Here is a 19980-nt window from a genome sequence, read left to right on the forward strand (position 1 = left end):
CCAGATGAAGGGCGACAAGGAAGCTCCCGACAGACAGTTTCCTCCCCGGCATCCCATAATAGCCCCCCCCTTACAGGCTTGTCACTGAGTGGGGGGGGGGGGGGGTTCAAAGGGAAGGCCTTCCCTTTGAAACCCCCCTCCCCGATCCCGGCTGCCTTTCCGCAGGAGGAAGAGGGGGGGATGCAAAGGGGAAACAATGTCTCCAGAGGAAGGGCAAAAAGGAAGCTCCCAGGCATCCTCCCAAGCCAAGTAGCCAAGGGAGCCAGGGTGGCCTAGCCCACCCCAAGCCCTGGCCTGGGGGGCTTGCTTCTCCCTTCCTTCCCTCACCTTGAGAAGATGCCCACAAGGCCCACTTGGATGGGAAACTCAGGAATCTGTTCCCTCCCGGGAGGGAGGGAGAGAAGACACCAGAGAGGAAGGAGCCCACAGCTCGCGTGTCACTTGCCCAATTGGCCAGAGTGCATGGCTCACGTTGCCAAAGGAGGTCTTCACGGGCCTCTATTATTATTATTATTGTATTGTCGAAGGCTTTCATGGCTGGAATCACTAGGTTCTTGTAGGTTTTTTCGGGCTATATGGCCTGACTGTGAGAGCCGTTCAGCAGTGGAACTCTCTGCCCTGGAGTGTGGTGGAGGCTCCTTCCTTGGAAGCTTTTAAGCAGAGGCTGGATGGCCATCTGTCAGGGGTGCTTTGAATGCAATGTTCCTGCTTCTTGGCAGGGGTTGGACTGGATGGCCCATGAGGTCTCTTCCAACTCTTGGATTCTATGATTCTATGACCAGAAGGACCTCTGTCTTGTCAGGATTGATCTTCAGCTTGTTCCTCCTCATCCAGATAGACACAGCGGCCAGGCACTCGTCCAGCACTCGAGGGGCCTCCTTGGAATTAGGTGGAATCCTAGAGTTGGAAGAGACCCCCTGGGCTCATGGAATTGAACCAGACTTGGCACCCAGAATTCCCATGACCAACAGAAAATACTGGAAGGATTTGATGAGCACCGACCTTGGGTTTTGGAGTTGTAGTTCACCCACATCCAGAGGGTTCTGTGGACTCAAACAACGAAGGATCTGAACCAAACTTGGCACAAATACTCAATATGCCCAAATGTGAGCACTGGTGGAGTTTGGGGAAAACAAACCTTGACATTTGGGAGTTGTAGTTGCTGGGGTTTATAGTTCACCTACAATCAAAGAGCATTCTGAACGCCACAAATGATAGAATTGGGCCAAACTTCCCACACAGAATCCTGATGCCCAACAGAAAATATTGATGGTCTTTGGCGACCTCTCTGACTCCCCCTCACGACCCCCTCAGTGGTCCCAACCCCCAAGTTGAGAAACGCTACTATAAACGGTTCTGGTCTGGCTTACGTATCTGAACATATATCTCCTTATGAACCATCTAGGACTTTAAGATTGTCTTTTTCCTTCGATGACTATGATGGTCCACACCTTAGTTATTTCAGTGGAGCTTTCAGTGGAACGCTCTCTCTGCCCAGAGGGAATGTGATGGAAGCTCCTTCTTTGGAGGCTTTGAAGCAGAGTCTGGATGGCCATCTGTCGGGGGTGCTTTGGATTTCCTGCTTCTAGGCAGAATGGAGTTGGACTGGATGGCCCACCAGGTGTCTTCCAACTTTAGAATTTCCCACCTCAACTTTTCAAAATACCGCACATTCTTTTTATCCTTGTTTTTGATTGGAAAAGAAATGTTTTCTCTCTTTTCTTTTGCGACATCATATATTATAGAATCCTAGAGTTGGAATTTTGTTAAGGTTCTCACCCTTAAAAATGCATAAGAGGCATGTCTGTTTTGGTAAAAGTAGCAGAGCAGGGGAAGGAACAAGTGAGGAGACAGCTTTGAGGAGAGTCCTCGCCCCCACTTTCCCCATCCATTCATGTGCTAGTAAAGCCTGTGTTAGACGGAGTTACACTCCCCCTGAAGACGCAGGTTCGCAGCTTGGGTGTGATCCTGGACTCTTCGCTAAGCTTGGAACCCCAAGTTTCGGCGGTGTCCAGGGGAGCATTTGCACAACTCAAACTTGTGCGCCAGTTGCGCCCATACCTTGGGAAGTCGGATTTGGCCACAGTAGTCCACGCTCTGGTTACATCCCGGATTGATTACTGCAACGCGCTCTACGTGGGGTTGCCCTTGAAGACTGCCCGGAAGCTTCAGATGGTCCAGCGCTCGGCGGCCAGGTTGCTAACGGGAGCGGCACTCAGGGAGCACACCACTCCTCTGCTGAACCAGCTCCACTGGCTGCCAATCCGCTACCGGGCACAATTTATTTATTTATTATTATTTATTACTTGCACTTATTTACCGCCACTCTCAGCCCTGGGGGCGACTCGTGGCGGTGAACAACAACATAGAAAAGACAGTTTACAATCATCAGAACAATACATAACATGCTACTACTACTAAACATATACTTATACTAAAAGTCCGCTTCGTCGTATCGTGGGTCATAGTCAGTCTCATAGTCGTGGTCCATTCCGGTCGTCATTGCCAAGGATATAATACTCAATTGAAGGCCAACTCGAAGAGCCACGTTTTTAGGCTCCTACGAAAGGCCATAAGGGAGGGCGCCTGTCTAACTTCGGCAGGGAGGGCGTTCCACAGCCGGGGGGCCACCACCGAGAAGGCCCGCTCTCTCGTCCCCGCCAGGCGTGCCTGTGAGGCAGACGGGACCGAGAGAAGGGCCTCCCCGGATGATCTCAAGGTCCTCGTGGGCTCGTAGGCCAAGATGCGGTCTGCAAGGTATTTTGGGCCGGAACCGTTTAGGGCTTTGTAGGATAATACCAGCACCTTAAATTGGGCCCGGTAGCAGATCGGCAGCCAGTGGAGCTGGGACAGTAGGGGCGTTGTGTGCTCCCTACGTCCTGCTCCTGTTAACAACATGGCTGCCGCGCGCTGGACTAGCTGGAGCTTCCGGGCCGTTTTCAAGGGCAGCCCCACGTAGAGAGCGTTGCAGTAGTCGAGGCGGGATGTGACCAAAGCGTGTACCACCGTGGCCAAGTCAGACTTCCCAAGATACGGGCGCAGCTGGCGCACAAGCCTAAGCTGTGCAAATGCTCCCCTGGTCACCGCTGAAACCTGGGGGTCCAGGCTCAGCGACGAATCCAGGGTCACACCCAAGCTGCGAACCTGAGCCTTCAAGGGGAGTGCGACCCCGTCCAGCACAGGCTGTAACCCTATACCCTGTTCGGCCTTGCGACTGACCAGGAGTACCTCTGTCTTGTCTGGATTTAATTTCAGTTTGTTCGCCCTCATCCAGACCATTACAGCGGCCAGGCACCGGTTCAGGACTTCGACGGCCTCCTTAGTAGCAGGTGGGAAGGAGTGACAGAGTTGGACATCATCTGCGTACAGGTGACACCGCACCCCGAAACTCCGGATGATCTCACCCAGCGGCTTCATGTAGATGTTAAACAGCATGGGGGACAAGATGGAGCCCTGAGGAACCCCACAGGTCAAAGGCTGTGGTGTTGAACAGGAGTCCCCCAATAACACCTTCTGGGTACGGCCCTCCAGAAATGACCGGAGCCACTGCAAGGCAGTGCCCCCGAGCCCCATCTCTGCAAGGCGCCCCAGAAGAATACCGTGGTCGACGGTATCGAAGGCCGCTGAGAGGTCCAGGAGCACCAACAGGGACACACTCCCCCTGTCTAGCTCCCGGCGCAGATCATCAACTAAGGTGACCAAGACCGTCTCGGTACCATGTCCCGGTCTGAAACCAGACTGTGCCGGATCCAGATAATCCGTGTCTCTCAAGAATACCTGGAGTTGTGAGGCCACCACGCTTTCCATGACTTTGCCCAAGTAGGGGAGATTGGAAACAGGCCGAAAGTTTTCGAATTTGGTGGGGTCCAGTGATGGCTTCTTCAACAGCGGCTTTATAATAGCCTGTTTTAGGCTCGCTGGAATCGTGCCTTCCCGAAGGGAGGCATTCACCACCACCGTTACCCACTCGGCCAATCCCCCTCTGGCCTCCTTCAGAAGCCAGGATGGGCAGGGGTCTAGGATGGACGTGGTGGGTCTCATTCCTCCAAGTATCTTGTCCACATCCTCGGGCTTCACAAACTGAAAAGAATCCAACAAAATAGGACAAGCAGGTGCTTGTGTCACATCCACAGAGACTGCCTTTAATGTGGCGTCCAGCTCAGAGCGGATCAAAGCGACTTTGTCTGCAAAGAACCGAGCAAATGCTTCACAGCGCGTGGCCGGATTGTCAGGGCTCCCACCTGAGGTAGGGGGAGTTAAAAGACCTCTGACAATCCGAAACAGCTCCGCCGGACGGTTTTTTGCAGACGCAATAGTGGCCGCAAAGAAAGTTTTCTTTGCGGCTTTTATTGCCGCGGCATATGCCCTTAGAAAGGACACAAACCGTGTTCGATTTGGCTCGCTTGGGTCCGAGCGCCACACGCTCTCTAGTACCCTCTTCCTTCGCTTCATCGCTGCCAGCTCCTCAGTGAACCAAGGAGCTGGTTTAGCTCGGTTACTTGAGAGGGGACTTTCCGGAGCGATCCTGTCAATTGCCCTGGTCATCTCCCCATTCCAGAGAGCGACCAAGGCATCGACATGGTCACCTACCGAGGTGGCGGGAAACTCCCCAAGAGCCGTCAGGAATCCATTCGGATCCATAAGCCTCCTGGGGCGGACCATCTTAATGGGTCCTCCACCCTTGCGGAGGTTAGGGGGCGCAGTGAGCCTAAATCTGATCAGGAAGTGGTCGGTCCATGGCAACGGAGAGATGGACAACTCCTCCACACCGCCACCCTGCTCCCATCCCTGGCAGAAGACCAAGTCCAATGTGTGTCCAGCACAGTGGGTGGGGCCAGTTATTCGTTGGGACAGCCCCATGGTCGCCATGGCGGACATGAAGTCCTGAGCCGCTCCTGTGAGGGTTGCCTCGGCATGGATGTTGAAGTCCCCCAGCACAAGAAGCCGTTGGGACTCCACCGCCAGGCTCGAGACCACCCCCGCTAGCTCAGGTAGGGAGACTGTAGTGCAGCGAGGTGGACGGTACACTAGCAGAATCCCTATTCTGTCCCGGTCACCCACCCTCAGGTGGACGCATTCAAAATTTGTGGTCTGCGGGATGGGGCTCCTGGTCAGATGGATGGAATCTCTATAGACCACTGCGACCCCGCCTCCCCGTCCTCCGGCTCTTGGTTGGTGTTGCACGGAGAAACCCGGCGGGCAAAGCTGGGTGAGGTTTACGCCCCCAGCTTCATCCAGCCAGGTCTCCGTGATGCACGCCAGATCTGCCCGCTCCTCCAGGATTAGATCCTGGATCCAGGTCGTTTTTCCGTTGACAGATCTGGCGTTCAACAACACCACCTTCAAGCCGGAGGGTCCGCTCACCTGGTTACACCAATTTACCTTAGGAGACCGATTGGGGGTTGTTAATATGGATAAGCGTTCCGAATTAGGCCGAATTTGAGGTCTCCTTTTTCCGCATCTCCTCCTTCCCACCACGACCTCTATGGGGGCCCCTCGGCTAGTGGAAGACCTCCCCCCCTCCATGCCGCCAACCATAATCAAGAAATTGCTTTCTACTTTGCTCGTTGTTAAATTCTTTGGTTCTTGCCAACATCCTCTCTCCCCCTCCCCCTCCCTCCCTATCCCATTTTCGTTCGCAGGCTCCAACCCACCTCCCTTTTTGCCTCCTCCGCTACACAGAAGTAACAGGGACAGTACATAAATGGGGATGGGGAACCACATGGATAGCAGCAATAGAGATGGTGGTGGTATTCCAGCCACACCAATGGGCTAGATCTTAAAGTGCAAGTTTTTAAATGCAGCCCTGTCTATGGTAGTATTTAATCAGCAGCAGATACTACATGCTATCAGGCACAGTCATAAAGTGCTAGGTCTAAAGTGCTCTATTCGACAATAATTAAAGTGCGGCACGGAGGGATGGGGAAGGGGCGAAAGTGCTGGTGCAATCTAGCAGCAGGCAGCAGGCGCCTAAAGTGCTCTATTATGTTCTCACCCTATTGGTACAGATGACAACCGGAATATACTAGGTTGGTAGTATATATTACCCTCCAATGGGGTGAAAGTGATGGCAAATTAGTTAACTACTGATATGATCCCCGGTGGAATCTTAGACGGTTGGTATACAAGCGGATGGGGCTTCCGGAGGTGATAACTCAGCGGTGGGCAGCACAGATTGTCAATCAAGCTCTCATTCAGTATGTATCAATATAAGGGCTGGCTTAAAGGTCTACACAAAAATCTACATACAGTCAGCACAAAAATCTACGCAGAGAACTGCACAAGAAGGTCGGCACACAATAACTCAGAGAGGTCTACACCGAGAAGCCAGCGCAAAGGGCCTGCACAGACACAGTCAGATCCTTTATCGCTTTGCCCTGATGGAGGATGGGCAGCGATAGAGGCCGTGACTCGGCGGCAGGCCTGATGGATACGGCGGCCTGCCGCGGCAGCGGCAGCTGGTGACGGCCACGGTCTGGGAGCGACTGTCGTCTGATGGAAAGGTGGCGACGGTCCTCAGTCGTGGGGCTGCGGCAGGTCTGGCGGTTGTTCGGTCTCTCCCGCTCTGCAAGGCGGTGATGGTAGTCCGGCGGCCCGGCGGCGACTCAGCTCCCACAGAGGGCGACCTCGTCCAGGGCGGTGGCGGCAGCGTTTGCACCGGCCGCAGCCTGCTAGTAGCAGCGGGCCTTAATAGCAGCGGGCCTTAGCAGTTGCGGAGGCGCTGGCAGCCCAGCGTCGGCCCTCGCCTGGGGGTCGCAACCCGGCGGCGGCCCCGCGAGGGGCCAGCCGGCCTAGCGAGGCCTAACAGCGGCCCGGTGGTGCCCCACCCAGCCGTGAGGCCCACTGTGGGGCGGCACCAACCTCTTCCGGGCGGCGGCAGCAGCGGCCCAGTGAAGGCCCCGGATTCGCGGCCCGGCGGTAATGGCGGCCGCGGCAGCGTCGGCAGCGTCGGCCTGATGGCTACGGCCTGACGGCGGTCCGGCATCGGTCTGGAGGCCGCTGTAGCGGCGGTCCGGCGGTTTGGTGTGGGTGGCCGTCCAGCTGCCCAGCGGAGCCCAGCAGAAGCGGGGGCCCAGCAACGCCCGGGAGGATGGCGGCTCGGCTCGGCGGGAGCTGAGCGGGTCGGCGGGAGCTGAGGTGGCTCGGCGGCGGCGGTCCAACCGGGACAGAGAGCCGATGGAAACCCGGCGGATGCAACGGCAGCGGCAGCGGCTTTACAATTCAAGGTGCTGGCTTTAGTCTATAAAGCCCTAAACGGTTCTGGCCCTGCTTACCTCTCCGAACGCATCTCCACCTATGAACCGACGAGGACGTTAAGATCGTCCAGGGAGGCCCTGCTCTCGGTCCCGCCTGCGTCGCAGGCGCGGCTGGCGGGGACGAGAGACAGGGCCTTCTCGGTGGTGGCCCCTCAGCTATGGAATGCCCTACCCGTAGACATCAGGCAGGCCCCTTCGTTGCTGGAGTTCCGGAGGAAGGTCAAGACGTGGCTCTATGAACAGGCGTTCGGCCAACAAGGCAACTGAACTCATGAAGACGGTATAAATGAACAAAGGAATGGTAGAAGGATTACGAGAACGGAATCTGATTTTCACTGAGGCGTTGATGACCACGTTGTTTTGTCTTGTATTGTCTGTCGTGTATGTTGTGTTTTAATCTAATTGTTATTGTTATATAAATTGCATTGTAAACCGCATTGAGTCGCCGATTTAGGCTGAAAAATGCGGTATAAAAATAAAGCAAATAAATAAATAAATAAAGATATGAAACCAAAAAAAAAAAAAAAACCTAAAATGGTAAGATATCACAACATTTTATTTACAACCTTCTGGACATCACACAGGCCCAAACTTCCTTAGGCAGGGTAAAAGATTAAATCCAAGTCGGAAAATAAATCCTAGCAAAAATAAGCATTAAAAATGAAAACAGGAGAAAGATGCCTGTGTCCTTTCTCTGTATCATTGTACACAACATTTATCATGTTCCTCTTTTGCAGGGTCTTTCCCTGCAAGTTAAAAAAATCCCAAAAAAACCTGAGCTTTCTTGTTTGCCCTTTTCTCCACATTTACTAGTATCTGAGATCCCCCTCCTCCTCCTCCTTCTTTCCCTTTTTTAGCTCTTGGAAATGTTTATTTTTGTTTTATTAAAACATAATACAATTTATCACACCTTCTATATGCAGAATACCCTTCTATACCCCAACTCTCTCATTACTTCCATAGCAGTATAAAACTACAGTACTATCCATTCTATTACTTCTACGTTACTCTAATTTGATCCGATACGCAGAATGATTGTAATGTGTTCAATAATTGCTCGGCCATAAGCTTTCTTGGACATTCGGAGAATTAAATTCATCGTTGTTTTTATTTACTCTATAGATTGGCTTATCCAACACGGATAGTCTGATAATGTCCTGCCAGGAGTAAATCCTGTTTGGTCTGGGTCAATACAGGGAAGGGATCCCCAAACTGCAGCCAGTGGGCCAAAAATGTCATTATAAATGGCAGTTCCTAATTAGTTATGTCATAAAAATAATCAATAATGAAATGTTGAAAGTTTTGTTAGAGTTCTGAAATTTTCACCACCAGAACTTAGCAACACTGTAGAAGCAAAGCACCAGCGCCCCCTAGTTTTCACCACCAGAATTTTAATTTTGTAAGTGTTTTAGAACCATTTGAAGCATGGATTGCACATGCCTAGTTTCCACATTCCAGGCATGTATAGGGTTTCTCCCCAATGTGAACGCTTTGATGCTTCTGTAAAGTTACATTATGTGTGAATATTTTTCAACCCTCCTGACATTCATAGGGTTTCTCCCCAGTGTGAGTCCTTTGATGTTTCTGCAAAGTTCCACTCTGAGTGAATCTCTTTCCACACTCGGGACATTCATAAGGTTTCTCCCCAGTATGACTTCTCTGATGTGAATGTAGAGATCCACTATGCGCAAAATTCTTCCCACACTCCTGGCATGTATAGGGTTTCTCCCCAGTGTGAGTTCTTTTATGTTTACGTAGATCTCCAATGCCGGTGAAGCTGTCTCCACATTCCGGACATATATAGGGTTTCTCCCCAGTGTGAATCCTTTGGTGTGTCTGTAAATTTCCACTCTGACTGAATCTCTTCCCACAGTCTGGACATTGATAGGGTTTCTCTCCAGTGTGAGTTCTTTGATGGGAACTTAGGCCTTCCCTCTGAGTGAAGCTCTTTCCACACTCCGGACATTCATAGGGTTTCTCCCCGGTGTGAGTTCTTTGATGTTTACGTAGATGTCCACGCTGTGTGAAGCTCTTCCCACACTCCAGACATGTGTAGGGTTTCTCACCAGTGTGAGTTCTTTCATGTAACTGCAGAAGTTTATGCAGTCGAAAGTTCTTCCCACATTCAGTACATATATATGTTTTTTTCTCCATGTTGGTACTTCAAAATCCAAGACAGACACTTTCCTATTCTGAACTGTGAGTGAGGTGAAGAGTTCAGGCACATGGGCACCTTCCTGTAGGGAAGGTGCCAATGGTTGGTTTCCTTAGTGCACTTTTGGATTCCAAATTCTTTAATATCCACTAGATGTTTAATTGCTTCTCATCATGACAAATGTGGCTCCATAGACTGCTCCTTTCCCTGGTGAAGAAAGAAGGCAAAGGACAGGTGTTGCCATGGTTGTAAACAAAGAGGTGTGTTTAATCACAGCGTACAGGGAGGGCCCTGCTCTCGGCCCCGCCTCTATCACAAGTGAGATTGGCGGGGATGAGGAGCAGGGCCTTCTCAGTGGTGGCCCCTCACCTGTGGAATTCACTCCCCGGGGAAATTAGGTCATCGACATCCCTCCTTTCCTTTAGAAGGAAATTAAAAACATGGATTTGGGACCAGGGGTTTGGGTAAATCTGGCAGACAGATAAAGGACAATGACGACTAGAACTGATAGGAATTGACAATGTGGAATGGATTTATGGATTTTGAGCTGGCGAACGTTGAGCATGAGATTGGCTTTATTGATTGTGATATTTAACTGATTGTTTTAACTGTTTATAACTGTTTTAATTGGTGTTTATATATGTTTATTTGTACTATTGTGTAGGCATCGAATTGTGCCTTTTGTAAGCCGCCCCGAGTCCCCCCTCGGGGGTTAAGAAGGGTGGGGTAGAAATACGCGAAATAAATAAATAAAAATACAGGTGTTACAAGAAATTCAATGTGCAGATTTGACAAATATGAATTTAATATGATGTGTGGGAATGAATGGAAGGATGTATGAATGGAGTTAATAATTTTGGAGACACCAGTATAATATTAAGGCCTGCAATGACTAACTACTTGCTTGTTGGACTTGCTAATGAGAAACGCTGATAAGAACGTGATAAAGGAAATGTTTGCAACATTCCTTATGTTAAGAAGGAGGTCAACACAAGCCTTGTGTTTGTCAACACAAAGGCACTGCTCTTCGGTTGTGCCTTTGGCAAGTAGGTCATAGAATCATAGAATCAAAGAGTTGGAAGAGACCTCATGGGCCATCCAGTCCAACCCCATTCTGCCAAGAAGCAGGAATATTGCATTCAAATCACCCCTGACAGATGGCCATCCAGCCTCTGCTTAAAAGCTTCCAAAGAAGGAGCCTCCACCACACTCCGGGGCAGAGAGTTCCACTGCTGAACGGCTTTCACAGTCAGGAAATTCTTCCTAATGTTCAGATGGAATCTCCTCTCTTGTAGTTTGAAGCCATTGTTCCGCGTCCTAGTCTCCAGGGAAGCAGAAAGGAAGCTTGCTCCCTCCTCCCTGTGGCTTCCTCTCACATATTTATACATGGCTATCATATCTCCTCTCAGCCTTCTCTTCTTCAGCTAAACATGCCCAGCTCCTTAAGCCGCTCCTCATAGGGCTTGTTCATTTTAGTCGCCCTCCTCTGGACACATTCCAGCTTGTCTATATCTCTCTTGAATTGTGGTGCCCAGAATTGGACACAATATTCCAGGTGTGGTACAATATGACACCATTGCAGCCCTCAACGCTCTTCCCACTGGAATACACGCCCTCCAAATGGGAAGTTTAGCTTCACAAATATATCGAACTATGATAAAATAATAAAAAATATTTTTTTTAAAAAAAAAGGGAGGAGGGGCTTTGGCCAGAGATTCCGCCCATCTATACCGTGGAGCAGGCATCCTCAAACTGCAGCCCTCCCACTGTTTGGGCCATCAACTCCCAGAATTCCTGATAATTGAACAAGCTCACTGGGGCTTCTGGGAGTTAGAGGCCCACACAGCTGGAGGGCCACAGTTGGAGGATGCCGCAGGGTTCCCCCCTGGGCCCGGTCCTGTTCAACATCTTTATTAATGACTTAGATGAAGGGTAGAAGGCATGATCATCAAGTTTGCAGACGACACCAAATTGGGAGGGATAGCCAATAGTCCAGAGGACAGGAGCAGGATTCAAAACGATCTTGACAGATTAGAGAGATGATGGGCCAAAACTAACAAAATGAAGTTCAACAGTGACAAATGCAAGATACTCCACTTTGGCAGGAAAAATGAAATGCAAAGATACAGAATGGGGGACAATGCCTGGCTCGAGAGCAGTACGTGTGAAAAAGATCTTGGAGTCCTCGTGGACAACAAGTTAAACATGAGCCAACAATGTGATGTGGCGGCAAAAAAAGCTAATGGGATTTTGGCCTGCATCAAGAGGAGCCTAGTGTCTAGATCTAGGGAAGTCATGCTACCCCTCTATTCTGCTTTGGTTAGACCACAACTGGAATATTGTGTCCAATTCTGGGCACCACAATTCAAGAGAGATATTGACCCTAAGCTGGAATGTGTCCAGAGGAGGGCGACTAAAATGATCAAGGGTCTGGAGAACAAGCCCTATGAGGAGCGGCTTGGGGAGCTGGGCATGTTTAGCCTGAAGAAGAGAAGGCTGAGAGGAGATATGATAGCCATGTATAAATATGTGAGAGGAAGCACAGGGAGGAGGGAGCAAGCTTGTTTTCTGCTTCCTTGGAGACTAGGACGCAATGGAACAATGGCTTCAAACTACAAGAGAGGAGATTCCATCTGAACATGAGGAAGAACTTCCTGACTGTGAGAGCTGTTCAGCAGTGGAACTCTCTGCCCCGGAGTGTGGTGGAGGCTCCTTCTTTGGAAGCTTTTAAGCAGAGGCTGGATGGCCATCTGTCAGGGGTGATTTGAATGCAATATTCCTGCTTCTTGGCAGAATGGGGTTGGACTGGATGGCCCATGAGGTCTCCTCCAACTCTTTGATTCTATGATTCTATGATGCCTGCCTTGGAGAGAGCCTTCCTTTGGGGCAGGAAGGGCTAGGCTGCTTAGCCTTTGGGGCCCTTCTTCCAAGCCTGGGATGCTGGAGTTCCTCTTCGGACCAGTGTTTCTCACACTCGGCTCCTCCAGGGGTTTTGGACTTCAGCTCCCAGAAATCCCAGTTAATTGACCAGCTGTGTGGAATTCTGGGAGCTGAAGTCAGAAACACCTGGAGGAGGACAGTTGGAGAAACTCTGCAGTTTGGGCAATTCCCGGGGCCTTTCACAGAGCAGTTCGCTTGGGATTTTGAGAGACCTTTCTCTCTTGCCTGCTGTTTTGGCTGCCCTTGGCTTTCCCCGCCCTGTAAACCCCTCCAGGCGAGAGGCTGAAGTCACCTCCCTTTCCCTGACTTTACCTTGGAAGAGACCTGGGTCCCGGGGGGGGGGGGGGGGGGGGGAGAGAGTGAGATTTATTTATTTATTGTATCAGAAGCAAACCAATAATCATCATCATCTATATTTATACCCCGCCACCATCTCCCCCAACGGGGACTCGGGACGGCTTACGTGAGGCCAAGCCCGAACAATGAATACATTAGCAATATGAAATTACAATAACACAATCACAGTGACAATGGACGGGCCAAATGTGCAGAATAAAATGAAAAAACTCGGGTGAGATAAAAGGAGGAGTAGGTTATTTGAGAAGGGGAGCTCAACAACAACAACAACAACAACAACAACAACAAATGAGGTTGTGGGACCAAGCTTTCCTATGGGGTGGGGGGGACATGTACTCTAGTGACAGAAACATTGAGAGTGAGCAATAACGTGAGGCTGTGTACCTACTCACCAAAGCGCAGTGGAAGAGCCAGGTTTTAAGGTTCTTTTTAAAGGTTTCTAGGGTAGGGCCTTTCCAAGGGTATAGTTGTGATGTATTTGAGAAAACACAAAGTTTAAAAACCTGGAAATTATATTAAATGTCCTTTGAGCAGTATCTGGCCACTTGGAGTGCCTCAGGTGTTGCTGTAAGAAGGTCCTCCCTTGTGCATGTAGCAGGGCAAAGGTTGCATTGCAGCAGCTGGTCTGTGGTCTGCTTTTCTCCACACTCACATGTCGTGGACTCCACTTTGTAGCCCCATTTCTTAAGGTTGGCTCTGCATCTCGTGGTGCCAGAGTGCAGCCTCTTCAGTGCCCCTCTTGTTGCTATAAGGAGGTCTGCTGAATGAGAGACTCCACCCCTGGCACAAAGAAGACTGGGCAACTTGAAAGGCATTGAACAGACTGCGCTCTGGCACCGCGAGATGCAGAGCCAACCTTAAAAAATGGAGCTACAAAAGGGAGCCCACAACATGCGAGTGAGGAGAACAGCAAACCATAGACCACCTACTACAATGCAACCTGAGCCCTGCTACATGCACACTGGAGGACCTTCTTGAGGCAACACCAGAGGCAATCCAAGTGGCCAGCTACTAGTCAAAGGACATTTAATCAGCTACCAAGTTGTGCAAACTTTGTGTTTTGTTTGTTTGTTTTGTAATGTAGTACAACTGTTTGGTTCGCTCCTGACACCAGGGGTACTCCAAGGAGCCAGCTTCTGGTCAAAAGAAAGAGATTCCAACTAAACATGAGAAAGAAACTTCTGTGAGAAGGGCTGTTCAGCAGTGGAACTCTCTGCCCCAAAGGGAGTGTGGTAGAGGCTTCTCCTTTGGAGGCTTTTAAGCAAAGGCTAGGTGGCCATCTGTTGGGGGTGCTCTGAATGCAATTTTCCTACTTCTTGGCAGAATGGGGTTGGAGTGGATGATGACCCATGAGGTCACTTCCAACTCTAAGATACTATGATGTAAGGACATCCTGACTGGCAGAGGGAGCTGTTCAGCAATGGAACTCTCTGCCCTGGAGTGTGGTGAAGGCTCCTCCTTTGGAGGCTTTGAAGCAGAGGCTGGGTGGCCATCTGTCGGGGGTGCTTTGAATGGGATTGTCCTGCTTCTTGGCAGAATGGGGTTGGGCTGGATGAAGGCCCACCAGGTCTCTTCCAAGTCTAGGATTCTAGAAGGAAGGATGGAAAGAAGGAATGAAGGAAAGAAGGAGAGCTGTTTAGCGAGAGCTGTTCAGCAGTGGAACTCTCTGCCCTATGAGGTCTTTTCCAACTCTAGGATTCTAGGGTTCTAGAAGGAAGGAAGGAAGGAACTCTCTGCCCCGGAGTGTGGTGGAGGCTCCTTCTTTGGAAGCTTTTAAACAGAGGCTGGAAGGCCATCTGTCAGGGGTGCTTTGAATACAATATTCGTGCTTCTTGGCAGAATGGGGCTTGGGCTGAATGAAGTCCCACTAGGCCTCTTCCAAGTCTAGGATTCTATGATCTAAGGACTATGATCTAATGATCATAGATTCTATGATCTAATGATCTATGATCTAAGGAGATCTGTTCAGCAGAGGAACTCTTTGCTCTGGAGTGTGGCCAAGAAGTAGGAAAATCGCATTCAAAGCACCCCCGAGAGATGGCCATCCAGCCTCTGCTTTCCATTCTGCCAAGAAGTAGGAAAATCGCATTCAAAGCACCCCCGACAGATGGCCATCCAGCCTCTGCTACAAAGCTTCCAAAGAAGGAGCCTCAACCAAACTCCGCGGCAGAGAGTTCCACTGCTGAACGGCTCTCCAAGTCAGGAAGTCTTTAGATCATAGAATCCTAGAGTTGGAAGAGGCGTGGTGGGCCATCATCCAGTCCAGCCCCATTGTGCCAAGAAGCAGAGAAATTGCATTCAAAACACCCCTGACAGATGGCCACCCAGCCTCTGTTTCAAAGCTTCCAAAGAAGGAGCCTCCACCACACTCCGGGGCAGAGAGTTCCACTGCTGAACACCTCTCCCAGCCAGGAAGTCCTTAGATCATAGAATCCTAGAGTTGGAGGAGACCTCATGGGCCTTCATCCAGTCCAACCCCCTTCTGCCAAGAAGCAGGACAATCCCATTCAAAGCAACCCCGACCGATGGCCATGTAGCCTCTGCTACAAAGCCTCCAAAGAAGGAGCCTCCACCACACTCCCTCTGCGGCAGAGAGTTCCCCTGCTGAACAGCTCTCCCAGTCAGGAAGTCCTTACATCATAGAATCCTAGAGTTGGAAGAGGCCTCATGTTTTAAATCAATTATTTAAACTGCTGAAGGGCTCTCACAGTCAGGAAGTTCTTCCTTATGTTCAGATGGAATCTCATTTCAAATCACCCCTGGCAGATGGCCATCCAGCCTCTCTTTAAAAGCTTCCAAAGAAGGAGCCTCCACCACACTCCAGAGCAGAGAGTTCCACTGCTGAACGGCTCTCCCAGTCAGGAAGTCCTTAGATCATAGAGTCCTAGAGTTGGAAGAGGCCTCATGGGGCAGAGAGTTCCACTGCTGAACAGCTCTCTCTTGAGGAGCTCCATCCTTCTTTCCTTCCTTACAGAATCCTAGAGTTTGAAGAGACCTAGTGGGTCATAACCCAGTCCAACCCCCTTCTGCCAAGAAGCAGGAATATTGCATTCAAATCACCCCTGACAGATGGCCATCCAGCCTCTGTTAAAAGCTTCCAAAGAAGGAGCCTCCACCACACTCCCTCCGCGGCAGAGAGTTCCCCTGCTGAACAGCTCTCCCAGCCAGGAAGTCCTTAGATCATAGAATCCTAGAATTGGAGGAGACCTCATGGGCCATCATCCAGTCCAACCCCCTTCTGCTAAGAAGCAGGACAATCCCATTCAAATCTCCTCTGACAGATGGCCATCCAGCCTCTGTTTAAAAGCCTCCAAAGAAGGAGCCTCCACCACACTCCCTCCGCGGCAGAGAGTTCCCCTGCTGAACAGCTCTCCCAGCCAGGATGTCCTTAGATCATAGAATCCTAGAGTTGGAAGAGGCCTGGTGGACTCACCAGGTCTCTTCCAACTGTAGGTTTCTTTGTGAGGGAAGGAGGCATGGAGGGGGCAGCCAAGGGCCTCCCTCCCTCCCGGGAGCAGGAGGAGGGCAGGCTCGGCCAGCCTTGAGGTTCCCAGGTGTGTGTGTATGTATGTGTGTGCCTGTGCCTCCCTCCTCTTCCCTCCCGGTAACCCAAAGGAAGGCCCACTTCCTTACCTCCTTCCTTCCTCTCTTCCTTCTTTCCCGCCGCTCTTTGATCCGGAAGGAAGTCGGCCTCACAAAAGCGCCGGCGTGCGAATGCCCGGATGCAGCGCTCGCCCCGCCCCCAAAGGAGGCCACGCCCCCTCTAAGCCCCGCCTCCCCTCATCCTGTGTTGCTCCCCCTTCCTGCGGCCGCGACCCCGTGACGCACTTCCTGTTGTGGTGGTGACCTCCCCCTCACCCCCAACCCTCACAACATCTCTTCCTGGCTGCTTCCTCCGTGTTGTTTGCCTCCTGTTGTGAATCCTACAAGGCAGAGGGAGGGACCAGAGACCCAGGGACCGATTACTGACTTCCTTAGGCACGCTTCTCTCTTGTGCCCTCCATTCCTGCCTCTTCAGATTCTGCAGCACTGCTGGTCACAGCTGACCTCCAGCTGGAGCGCTCAAGGGCCAGGCTTCCCAGTTCTCAGTGTCTAAGCCCGCTTGAGAAAAGGCAGAGGGAGGGACCAGAGACCCAGTGGACGACTACTGACTTCCTTAGGCATGTTTCTCCCTTTCGCCCTCCATTCGTGCCTCTTCAGATTCTGCAGCACTGCTGGTCACAGCTGACCTCCAGCTGGAGCGCTCAAGGGCCAGGCTTCCCAGTTCTCAGTGTCTAAGCCGGTTGGGAAAAGGCAGAAGGAGGAACCAGACACCCAGTGGACGACTACTGACTTACTTAGGCACATTTCTCTCTTTCGCCCTCCATTCGTGCCCCTTCAGATTCTGCAGCACTGCTGGTCACAGCTGACCTCCAGCTGGAGCGCTCAAGGGCCAGGCTTCCCAGTTCTCAGTGTCTAAGTCGGGTTGAAAAACGGCAAAGGGAAGAACCAGAGACCCAGTGGACGACTACTGACTTACTTAGGCACGTTTCTCCTTTTCGCCCTCCATTCGTGCCTCTTCAGATTCTGCAGCACTGCTGGTCACAGCTGACCTCCAGCTGGAGCACTCAAGGGCCAGGGCTTCCCAGTTCTCAGTGTCTAAGCCGGCTTGAGAAAAGGCAGAGGGAGGAACCACAGACCCAGTGGACGATTACTGACTTCCTTAGGCTATCCCTCGTTGGCCGAGTAGGATAGTCTTCCAGGTTGGGTCCATAGGTGGCTGTGGAGCCCTATTCTTGACCCGCATCTTCTCCCACAGTGAGAAGGGCATCGGTTTCCAGGAGGAAGGCGGTCCTGATCGGCGTTGGCTTGACGCACCTTCCTCCTGGCACGTTCCTCTCTTTCGCCCTCCATTTGTGCCTCTTCAAATTCTGCAGCACTGCTGGTCACAGCTGACCTCCAGCTGGAGCGCTCAAGGGCCAGGGCTTCCCAGTTCTCAGTCTCTATGCCAGAGTTTGTAAGGTTGGCTTTGAGCCCATCTTTGAATCTCTTTTCCTGCCCACCAACATTCATAGAATCCTAGAGTTGGAAGAGACCTCCTGGGCCATCATCCAGTCCAACCCCATTCTGCCAAGAAGCAGGAATATTGCATTCAAATCTCCCCTGACAGATGGCCATCCAGCCTCTGTTTAAAAGCTTCCAAAGAAGGAGCCTCCACCACACTCCAGAGCAGAGAGTTCCACTGCTGAACGGCTATCCCAGTCAGGAAGTTCTTACTCATTTTCAGATGGAATCTCCTTTCAAATCACCCCTGGCAGATGGCCATCCAGCCTCTGTTTAAAAGCCTCCAAAGAAGGAGCCTCCACCACACTCCAGAGCAGAGAGTTCCACTGCTGAACGGCTCTCACAGTCAGGAAGCTCTTCCTCATGTTCAGATGCAATCTCCTTTCAAATCACCCCTGGCAGATGGCCATCCAGCCTCATGTTCAGATGGAATCTCCTTCCAAATCACCCCTGGCAGATGGCCATCCAGCCTCTGTTTCAAAGCTTCCAAAGAAGGGGCCTCCACCACTCTCCAGGGCAGAGAGTTCCACTGCTGAACAGCTCTTACAGGAAGTTCTTCCTCATATTTGGATGGAATCTGAAGAAGAGAAGGCTGAGAGGAGATATGATAGCCATGTATAAATATGTGAGAGGAAGCCACAGGGAGGAGGAGGGAGCAAGCTTGTTTTCTGCTTCCCTGGAGACTAGGATGCAATGGAAGAATGGCTTCAAACTACAAGAGAGGAGATTCCATCTGAACATGAGGAAGAACTTCCTGACTGTGAGAGCCGTTCAGCAGTGGAACTCTCTGCCCTGGAGGGAGTGTGGTGGAGGCTCCTTCTTTGGAAGCTTTTAAACAGGCTGGATGGCCATCTGTCAGGGATGATTTGAATGCAATATTCCTGCTTCTTGGCAGAATGGGGTTGGACTGGATGAAGGCCCATGAGGTCTCCTCCAACTCTAGGATTCTATGATCTAAGGACTTCCTGGCTGGGAGAGCTGTTCAGCAGGGGAATTCTCTGCCGCAGAGGGAGTGTGGTGGAGGCTCCTGCTTTGGAGGCTTTGAAGCAGAAGCTGGGTGGCCAAGACGTCTCTTCCAACTCTTTGATTCTATGAATCTCCTTTCTTTAAGTTTGAAGCCATTGTTCCTCTGCATCTTAGTCTCCAGGGAAGCAGAAAACAAGCTTGCTCCCTCCTCCCTGTGGCTTCCTCTCACATATTTATATCAATATCTCTCTTGAATTGTGGTGCCCAGAATTGGACACAATGTGATTCCAGGTGTGGTCTAACCAAAGCAGAATAGAGGATGGGGAGCATGACTTCCCTAGATCTAGACACTAGGCTCCTATTGATGCAGGCCAAAATCCCATAGGCTTTTTTTTGCCGCCACATCACATTCCTGGCTCATGTTCCCCTTCCTGTCCACGAGGACTCCAAGATCTTTTTCACACGTACTGCCCTCGAGCCAGGCATCATCGTCCCCCATTCTGTCTCTCTGCATTTGATTTTTTCTGCCTAAGTGGAGTATCTTGCATTTGTCCCTGTTGAACTTCATTTTGTTAGTTTTGGCCCTTCATCTCTCTAATCTGTCAAGATCGTTTTGAATCCTGCTCCTGTCCTCTGGAGTATTGGCTCTCCCTCCCAGTTTGAATCTGAACAACACATATATGCATTAAAATCACTAGGTCAATTGAACGTAAGATAAAACATTTAGACATGAGGACATAAAAATTAAAACTGGCTAATATAAACATTAAAGTCACATGATCCAAACTCTTGACAAGTGTTCCTGTTTTTTTCTGTTTAAATAGCTTCTTCCAGTCCTTGTAAGAGTTCAGAAAGATGCCAGACATCAGCAGGTTTTTTAGACAGGTATTTTCTTCATTTTCCAACACAGCATAGCCAACCTGAAAAACTATCATAGACACCAAGAACTGGGAAGCCCTGGCTCTTAAGTGTTCTAGCTGGAGGTCAGCTGTGACCAGCAGTGCTGTAGAATTTGAAGAGGCACAAATGGAGGGTGAAATAGAGAAATGTGTCAAGAGGAAGGCGCATCAAGCCAACCATGACCGGGAACGCCTTCCACCTGGAAACCAATGCCTTCACTGTGGGAGAAGATGTAGATGGAAAGATGAACAATGGAGACCTTTTTGAAAGTTAAATAGAAAAAGATTTATTTATAAAACAGTCAACTAATTATTTATGAGATACAAAAAATGTGACTTGTTACAAAAGTACTTCAGCTTGATG

At 50.6% G+C, this 19980-nt stretch overlaps 1 protein-coding gene across 1 annotated transcript; it reads right to left on the reverse strand.

Annotated features, from left to right (window-relative positions):
- Positions 1-7810: 7810 nt before the first annotated feature.
- Positions 7811-16450, reverse strand: LOC132772928 (zinc finger protein ZFP2-like). The gene is made up of 2 exons (XM_060771774.2): positions 16342-16450; positions 7811-9618 (listed from the first exon to the last, which is right to left on the reverse strand). Exon 2 carries the CDS (start codon positions 9408-9410, stop codon positions 8787-8789), a length of 624 nt encoding a protein of 207 aa, XP_060627757.2. The 5' UTR covers positions 9411-9618; positions 16342-16450; the 3' UTR covers positions 7811-8786.
- Between the last annotated feature and the right edge of the window lie 3530 nt (positions 16451-19980).

The sequence above is a fragment of the Anolis sagrei genome, chromosome 4 (assembly GCF_037176765.1).
Source record: "Anolis sagrei isolate rAnoSag1 chromosome 4, rAnoSag1.mat, whole genome shotgun sequence".
In the NCBI taxonomy this organism is placed as follows: Eukaryota; Metazoa; Chordata; class Lepidosauria; order Squamata; family Dactyloidae; genus Anolis; species Anolis sagrei.